The sequence below is a fragment of the Lacerta agilis genome, chromosome 17 (assembly GCF_009819535.1).
Source record: "Lacerta agilis isolate rLacAgi1 chromosome 17, rLacAgi1.pri, whole genome shotgun sequence".
Taxonomy (NCBI): Eukaryota; Metazoa; Chordata; class Lepidosauria; order Squamata; family Lacertidae; genus Lacerta; species Lacerta agilis.
In genome coordinates, this window is record NC_046328.1 from 35068912 (window position 1) to 35078049 (window position 9138).

General features: G+C 54.0%; 2 protein-coding genes across 2 annotated transcripts; both read left to right on the forward strand.

Annotated features, from left to right (window-relative positions):
• Positions 1–320: 320 nt before the first annotated feature.
• Positions 321–2597, forward strand: LOC117038860 (heat shock 70 kDa protein II-like). Its single transcript, XM_033135815.1, has one exon. The coding sequence runs from the start codon at positions 608–610 to the stop codon at positions 2528–2530; it is 1923 nt and encodes a 640-aa protein (XP_032991706.1). The 5' UTR covers positions 321–607; the 3' UTR covers positions 2531–2597.
• A 1097-nt stretch (positions 2598–3694) lies between these two features.
• Positions 3695–5679, forward strand: LOC117039177 (heat shock 70 kDa protein-like). Its single transcript, XM_033136247.1, has one exon. The coding sequence runs from the start codon at positions 3695–3697 to the stop codon at positions 5675–5677; it is 1983 nt and encodes a 660-aa protein (XP_032992138.1). The 3' UTR covers positions 5678–5679.
• The last annotated feature ends 3459 nt before the right edge of the window (positions 5680–9138 follow it).

Consider the following 9138-nt stretch of genomic DNA (forward strand, 5'->3'; position numbering starts at 1 on the left):
TGGCTTTAAAAGAGGATTAGATAAATTCACGGTGGGTAAGGCCCCCGATGGCTACTAGCCACAATGGCTATGCCCTGCCTTCACAGTTGGAGAACCCAATGCTTCTGAATACCAATTACTGGAAGCCCGAGGATGGGAGACTGCTCTTATGCTTAAATCCTGCTTGCTGGCTTCCCACGGGCATCTGGTTGGCCACTGTAATAACAGGATGCTGGGCTAAATAGCCCATCGGCCTAATCCAGCAGGCTCTACTCATGTTCTTATGTTCTTAGGGTGTGGTCCAGGCAAGCGGCTTCAGAATTGTCTACTCAACTCCCATTGTGATGTGTGATGGTGAAGTCATCGGTATGGGTTTGAAGGTGAGGGTGCCACCCCACTGAGCCCATAAGGAAAAATCCCAACTGCCCAGCTATAGGCAAGGGAGAAGATGCCATCACCCCGAGAAAAAATCTAAGTCCTGGTCAGCCAACTTTTTGGTCTTGAAGAGAGGGGGGAAGGCAAAGCAGACGGACAGAGAGAGAGAGGCCAGCAAAACTCTCATGGGATCATCTATCCCCTCCCATTTCTTGGTCAACCTCAGCCAAAAAGGAGCCTGACATAAACAACCATGCCTAAGCAGAATGCCCTGGCCATAGGGATTGACCTCGGCACGACCTACTCCTGCGTGGCTGTCTGCCAGCACGACAAAGTGGAGATTATCGCCAACGACCAAGGGAACCGCACAACGCCCAGCTACGTGGCCTTCACCAACAGCGAGCACCTGGTTGGGGACCCAGCGAAGAGCCAGGCCTCTCTCAACCCCCAGAACACAGTGTTCGACGCCAAGCGGTTGATTGGCAGGAAATATGAGGACGCCACAGTCCAGGAGGACATCAAGCAATGGCCTTTCACCGTGGTCAACCACGAGGGCAAGCTCAAGGTCCAGGTGTCCCACAAGGGGAAGCAGCGGACCTTCTACCCTGAGGAGATCTCGGCCATGGTATTGGTCAAGATGAAGCAGACAGCCGAGGCCTACCTAGGTTGTTCCATCTCCCAAGCCATTGTCACAGTGCCGGCCTACTTCAACGACGCCCAGCGCCAGGCCACCATCGACGCCGGGGCCATCGCCGGCCTCCAGATCCTGAAGATTATCAATGAGCCAACTGCCGCCGCTATCGCCTATGGCCTCGATGTGAGGAACCAGGAGGCAGGTTGCCGGAACATCCTCATTTTCGACCTGGGCGGGGGAACCTTTGACATCTCCATCCTCTCTGCTGAGGATGGCATCTTTGAGGTGAAAGCCACGTCGGGGGACACTCACTTGGGTGGCGAGGACTTCGACAAGAGGTTGGTGGGCTACCTTGCGGACGAGTTCCGGAAGAAGTACAAGAAGGACGTCCGCCAGGACAAGAAGGCCATGCAGAGGTTGAAGATTGCGGCCGAGCGCGCCAAGTGCACGTTGAGCTCCTGCAGCAATGCCAGCGTCTCCATCGACTCCCTCTATCAAGGGATCGACTTCCACACGGCCATCACGAGGGCACGTTTCGAGGACCTGTGCTCTGACCTCTTCCGGGCCACCCTGAAGCCCTTGGAGAGGGCTCTGAAAGACGCCAAGATGAGCAAGGGTGACATCAAGGACATCGTATTGGTGGGGGGCTCCACCCGCATCCCCAAGATCCAGAAGATGTTGAAGGACTTCTTCAACGGGAAGGAGCTGTGCAAGGGCATCAACCCCGATGAAGCAGTGGCTTACGGAGCTGCCATCCAGGCCGCTGTCTTAACAGGCAACCGAACCCCGAAGATGCAGAATGTATTCCTCCTAGATGTCACCCCTTTGTCTCTGGGGATCAACACCCAAGGCGGGGTCATGGCGACGATCATCAAGCGCAACTCACCTGTCCCCACAAAGGAGACGATGGAGTTTACCACCACGGAGGATGACCAAGACACCATCTTCTTCATGGTGTATGAAGGTGAGAGAGCCTTGACCAAGCACAACCACCTCCTGGGCACGTTCACCTTGAAAGGCATCCCTCCGGCCCCCTGCGGGGTCCCTGTCATTGTCGTCACTTTCTCCATCGATGAGAACAACATCCTGACCGTGTCTGCCAAGGACGTGGAGACGGGGAACACCAGCCACCTCACCATCTCGGACACTCAGGGCCGCCTTGGCAAAGAGGAGATAGAGAAGATCATTCAGACAGCAGAAGAGTTCAGGGTGAGCGACGTTTCCCAGAAGGAGAAGATTGAGGCCATGAACTCCTTGGAGTCCTGCAGCCTCGAACTGAAGAGGGTGGCGGAGGAGCAGGTGCTGGATGTGAAGGCCAAGAGGAGGATGTTGGAAATGTGCAACAGCGCCACCTCCTGGCTCGAGGGCAACCCTTTGGCCGAGAAGGTGGAGTGTGAGCAGCGTCAGAAAGACCTGGAAGAAGCATGGGAAACGATCTGCACCTCCCTCACCCAGAGCGAGAGGGCGGGAGGGACATCTGGGGAAGACCAGAGCGTGGCAATGGAGAAGAATAATGAGGACCCCAGTGACGGGATGGAATAAAATAGCCGAAACTGCCAGAGGGCATTGTTCCACCTACAGGGCACATAAAAAAAAAAAAATAAGGGTTGAAAGGAAAGGAAGGAAAGTTATTGTGCCTCTTTGATGCATGCATCCATGGTTTGCTTTACTTTTGTATCTCACTTTGCTTATTTAAGAAAAGGGAAAAAGTACAGTGGAACTTTGGTTCTCCAACAGCTTAGCTGACAAACAAAACGTTGAAAACCCGGAAGTTCCAGTTTTCAAACATTTTTCGGAAGCCGAACATCCAATGCAGTTGTCAGCTATTGTTTCCAGGGCACCTGCACCAATCGGAAGCCGCTCCTTGGTTTCCGAACGTTTCGGGAGTTGAACGGACTTCCGAAACGGATTCTAGTTTGAGAACCAAGGTTCCACTGTACCCAAAGCAGCATATGAACTAAAGATAGGGGGGGTCCGTAGTTCAGTTGCTAGAGCACCTGTGTTGCATGTAGTAGGTCCCAAGTGGCATCTGCTGGAAGTGCTCAGAACATCTCCAGTTTGAAACCCTAAAGAGCTGCTGCCAGTCAGTGTAGGCAGCTCTGAGCCACATAGATATAAGAAGTAGTATTATACTAATATCAGTTCTATATTCAGAACCATAAGGTGGGGGTGCTCTTGTGCTTGGGTCATGCTTGTGGGTTCCCCAGGAAAGGCATCCAGTTGGCAATCTGGGTCAGGCCAGCGATCCATCTAGTCCAGCATCCTGTTCTCACAAGGCTCTTAATTTTCCAGAACGTTAGCAGGGAACTGTCTCAATCAGCTTGCCCCAAGGGAGGGAGTTCTAGAGTCTCTGGTGCTTACAACCAACCGTGTACTTACCAAAGCGATGCCAGACATTGGTGGACTGTGTCTCCCTGTCTCCGCGAAGATCTCAGTGGGTGGGGAGGCTGAAACTCAGGATAAGTATGAAGAGGAGATCTGCTGAGGCCCTGAGGCAGAGCTAGTCCCCACAGGGCCTATTGTGACATAGGCCATGATGGGCAGACCACCTGTCCTCTTTGGGGAAAATATCAAGGGCAGAGACAGAGGGAATACCTCCCACAGGAGCCAAGAGCTCTCCGCCCCCCCACCCACCCGGCTTCCCCAGGGTTGCCAATTTTCCATCTTTGGCAGAAGGGCTGGGGGCCTGGGGGAAAAGGTCCACCGATGGGAGCAGACCTGAGCCAGGAGAAAGTTGAAGACAGCAGCAGCAGCAATGCCTCTCCGCCACAGTCTACCCCCAGGGTTAAAACATCAGCGTCCAGAACTCGCCCCAGGGGCCCAGCTGTGGGCATAGACCTGGGCACCACCTACTCCTGCGTGGCAGTCTGCCACAAGGGAAAGGTGGACGTCCTCGCCAACGACCACAGCAATCACACCACGCCCAGCTGCGTGGCTTTCACCGACAAGGAACGCCTGGTGGGGGAGCCGGCTGAGTTGCTGCGGGGCCTTAACCCAGAGAACACCATCTTTGGTGCAAAGCGGCTCATTGGCCGCAGGTACGAAGACCCGTCGGTGCAGTCCGACCTGAACCACTGGCCTTTCCGGGTAGCTGCCGGCGGTGGCGGCGAAGCCAAAGTCCACGTGTCGCACAGAGGGCTGGAGAAGTCCTTCTACCCGGAGGAAATCTCGGCAATGGTGCTGTCCAAGCTGAAGCAGGTGGCGGAGGCCCACCTGGGCCGCCCAGTCACGCAGGCCGTCATCACCGTCCCGGCGTACTTCAACGACGCCCAGCGCCAGGCAACGATCGACGCGGGCGCAATTGCAGGGCTCAAGGTCCTGAGGCTGATCAACGAACCCACGGCGGCTGCCATCGCTTATGGACTGAACGACAGCAGGCAGTGGAAGGAGAAGAGGAACATCCTTGTATTCGACCTGGGCGGGGGGACCTTTGACGTCTCCGTCCTCACTGCCCAGGATGGCGTCTTCGAGGTGGTGGCCACGGCTGGGGACACGCACTTGGGTGGGGAGGATTTTGACCGGCGGCTGGCGGACCAGCTCACCCAGGAGTTCAAGAGGAAACACAAGGAGGACCTCAGCCAGTGCAATAAAGCAAAGCAGAGGCTGAAGGCAGCCTGCGAGAAGGCCAAGCGAGTCCTGAGCTCTAATATCACAGCTATCGTCTCCGTTGATTCCCTCTACAAGGGGGTGGATTTCCACACAACCGTCACCAGGGCCAGCTTCGAGGACCTGTGCTCTGACCTCTTCCAGTCCACCATGCTCTATGTGGAGAGGGTACTGGAGGAGGCTGGCATCAAGAAGACCCAGATTGACGACGTTGTCCTCGTCGGGGGTTCCACCCGCATCCCCATGATCCAGAGGCTCCTCTCTCAGTTTTTCGATGGGCAAGACTTGTGCAGGGTCATCAACCCAGATGAGGCGGTGGCCCATGGGGCGGCCATCCAGGCTGCCATCTTGACCGGCCACCGGTACCAAAGCTTGCAGAACCTGCTCCTGTTGGACGTGACTCCCGTCTCCTTGGGGCTGGAGACGGTGGGAGGCGTGATGGACGTCGTGGTCAAGCGCAACTCTCCGATCCCCACCAAGGAAACCAGGAACTTCTCCACCACGGAAGACAACCAAAACAGCCTCTTCTTGCAAATCTACGAAGGGGAGCGGACGTTGACCAAACACAACCGGCTCCTTGGAACGGTCACGCTGGGCGGGCTCCAACCCGCCCCCCGGTGTGTGCCGGTAATCGTGGTCACCTTCCACATCGACCACAACAACATTCTCACCGTAACTGCTACGGAGAGGTGCACCGGCAACCAAAACCAGCTGACGATCACAGACACCCGTGGCCGATTGGACAGAGAAGAGATGGAGCGGATCATCCATGAAGAGGAAGAGTACTGTGCTCAGGAGAAGGCCGAGCAGGAGAAGAACGAAGCCCTGAACTCTTTGGAGGCCAGCACCCTGCAGCTGAAGAGGGTGGCTGTCGAGGAGAAGGCCCTGGATGACCGGGCGAAGAGGAGAGTCCTGGAGATGTGCGAAGAGACTGCCGCGTGGATGGAGGGCAACCGGAGAGCCCCGAAGAAGGAGTACGAGGAACGGAAGAGGGAACTGGAGGACGTCTGCTATTCCATCATCACACACTTCAGCTCCGACGGAGGGGATCTGTCGCAGACAAAGGGAAGAGGGAAATGCTAGCTGTGGGCCGAGATCGGGGTAGATGGTGAGGCACATTAAAAGGAGAAGAAAGTGGACGGGCGGGTGGAGAGGTTTCTGCTTCTTGGGAGTGTATAGAGTGTGGTGCTGCAGAAAAGCATCGCAGCATATCCATCACCCTCCGCCCCACCCCCCAACATTCCGGGTCATAAGTTCTGCTAAGGAATCCTTGGAATGTATGGAGCCTGTGCTGGATCAGGCCAGTTGCCCATCTATCTAGTCCAGCATCCTGTTCTTAAAAGTGGTCAACCAGTTGCCGGTGGGAAACCTGCAAGCAGGATCTGACCACAAGAGCCCTCTCCTTGCCTGCGGTTTCCAGCAACTGGTATTCAGAAGCATCACTGCCTCCTTCCTTCCTTCCTTCCTTCCTTCCTTCCTTCCTTCCTTCCTTCCTTCCTTCCTTTTTTAAAAGGGGTGCTGTAGAATTGCTTCCAGAAACCCTTCAACTCTCCCCTGTTTCCTAGCGCAGCTTCAGTTTCCTTTAATACTTTTGAGGTGCGTGCAGAAGTTTCTGGTCCCATTCGCTCTCCTTCTCTTCAGGCTCTCCATGACATTCGGAATGGTGTGGCCAGGTAGGGCTACTTCAAGAGGCTTGCAGGCTCGACTCCTTTGGGTTGATTGGGCTGCGGCAGGAGACGAGAGAGACAGGGAAAGGCTTCCCCTCCCCCTTTTGCTCTCAAGCTGGCTGTTTTGCCGAGGGGGGAAATTGCCCCAACCACGGACACCGCGATCTAATGATATTTAGCAAAGTGATAGTAATGGGCTAATTGCTCGGAAAATGTGAATTAGCCAGGCTGCTGCGGATTCCGTATCAAACGTTACCTTTCTGTGTTTCTCCTTCAAGGCTGCTCTGAAACACATTCTGGGGGCATGATTTGGGATAGGGGTCCTAGCTCATTGGTAGAGCATCTGCTTTGCATGCAGGAGGTCTCTGGTTCAATCCCCGACGGCGTCTCCAGGGAGCGTTTGGAGAGATTCCTTTGTCTGAAACCCTGGACAGTTGCGGCCAGCCAGTGTCAGCACTACTGAGAGATATGGACTCTGTATATATAAGGCATGCTGCTAGTTAAATCAGCCCTTTGTTGAGAACAGTGAGGACTAGAAAATCCAGCTAGCGCAGAATTCAGCCACCAGGGCAAGACGGTTTGAGCATCTTACACTGATCCTGGCCTGACCGCACTGGCTGACAATTAGTTTCTGGGTCCGATTCAAAGTGCTGGTTTTGACTTAGAAACTCTTAAATAGCTCCGGACCACAATACCTTAGGGACCACCTCTCCCCAAATGAGCCAGCCCAGACCCTAAGATCAACCTCTGAGGCCCTTCTTCATATTGTGGGAATGTTCAGGGATGCAGGAGAGGATATATTGTTTAAGATATCCGATTCCAACTTGTGTTGACAAGTTCAACAATATCAGCAGAGTTTACATTCCCCTTTTAAACATACACAGCGGATGCTTGCTCAGGTTCGCTAAAACCTCTATAACAATACTGACCTGGTATTTCCCCCTTAAAGGTAAAGGGACCCCCTGACCATCAGGCCTAGTCGTGTCCAACTCTGAGGTTGCGGCGCTCATCTCGCTCTATAGGTCGAGGGAGCCGGCGTTTGTCTGCAGACAGCTTCCGGGTCATGTGGCCAGCATGACAAAGCCGCTTCTGGCGAACCAGAGCAGCACACAGAAACGCTGTTTACCTTCCCGCTGGAGTGGTACCTATTTATCTATTTGCACTTTGACGTGCTTTCAAACTGCTAGGTGGGCAGGAGCTGGGACCGAGCAACGGGAGCTCACCCCGTGGCAGGAATTCGAACCGCTCACCTTCTGATCAGCAAGCCCTAGACTCTGTAGTTTAACCCACAGCGCCACCTGGGTCCCTATATTTCCCCCTTAATCCCCCCTAAAAGATAAGACACAACACAGTGTTCTTATAAAAGTATAAAAAGAGTTTACTTACAGACATCTGTTCACAAAAGGATCCCAGAAGGCAGACTTTAGCTTAGTAAAAGTTACATGCACTTGGATACTCTCCCATAGGGGGAGATAGTTCCTTTGTCCTCTCTTGGCTGGAGGCCAAGAGCGCATCTTTGCTAAGCAGATGTTGCTTGCTTGAAGAGCGAAGTCAAAAGAGGGAAGATGGTGTCTGGCCCCTTTGCTTTTGTTACCTGCACACAGGTGGGGCCACACCCTCATCCAGTCACATGCAGAGGAAGTCTGTCCCAGCCCAGAAGAAACAGGAAGTTCTGACTGGCTGGACCAGACATCCCCTGTCTATATCCACTCTAGGGATGCTGTACTTGACTGCTCCCGTGTTTCACATCCCACACATATGCCCTCCTCCACGAGAGGTCCAGAGGGTGGCAACACGAGAACGGGGCCTTCTCTGCAGTGGCTCCCCATTTGTGGAATGCTCTCTGCAGGCATGCTTCATTATAAACCTTTAGACGCCAGGCAAATGCCCTTCTAAAATGTTTTGGGGAAGGGCGTTACTGTTTGGTTTTGATCCTGTTTTTATTATGCATTGGGTGTTTATAATGTTGTATTTTTAAGCTATGAACCGCCCTGAGATCTACGAGTATAGAGACAAAACTAATAAATAATAATAAAATAAATAATCCACTATAATAAATTGCAAGTGTCTCTGCGTCCAGTCCCTGTGTCCGTGGGATTGCGCTACTGCGCATGTGCCCCACGGACAGCCGTTGGGACTTGGAGCGCAGAGACATGCGGGCGGCCGGGTGGCCGTTGGCGTGAGCGAGCTGCTCCCCGGTGCTCGAGCCCGAAGAGGCGGGGGTGAGGAGCGGGGTGGGGGGAGCCCTGTTCTAGCGCCCGTTAATTTAACGGGCTTAGTGTCTAACTAGTAATAATAATAACAATAATCTCCAGGTAGGTGTTGCTTGCCAGCAAAGGAATGCACAAGGCAGATAAAAGTAAAGGGAACCCTGACCATTAGGTCCAGTCGTGTCTGACTCTGGGGTTGCGGCGCTCATCTCGCTTTACGGGCCGAGGGAGGCGGCGTATAGCTTCTGGGTCATGTGGTCAGCATGACTAAGCCGCTTCTGGCGAACCAGAGTAGCGCACGGAAACGCCGTTTACCTTCCCGCCGGAGCGGTACCTATTTACCCCATATTCGCCTTTGAAGAAGAAGAAGAGTTTGGATTTGATATCCCGCTTTATCACTATCCGAAGGAGTCTCCAAGCGGCTAACATTCTCTTTTCCCTTCCTCCCCCACAACAAACACTCTGTGAGGTGAGTGGGGCTGAGAGACTTCAGAGAAGTGTGACTAGCCCAAGGTCACCCAGCAGCTGCATGTGGAGGAGAGGGGACGCGAACCCGGTTCCCCAGATTATGAGTCTACCGCTCTTAACCACTACACCACACTGGCTCTTGACTGGACTTAACTATCCAGGGGTCCTTTACCTTTATCGACCCATCCTGGGCTCCACC

What these genes read in the sequence shown, in the direction of transcription:
- LOC117038860 (XM_033135815.1), top strand. Translation starts at nt 608, where the DNA reads ATGCCTAAGCAGAATGCCCTGGCCATAGGGATTGACCTCGGCACGACC.
- LOC117039177 (XM_033136247.1), top strand. Translation starts at nt 3,695, where the DNA reads ATGGGAGCAGACCTGAGCCAGGAGAAAGTTGAAGACAGCAGCAGCAGC.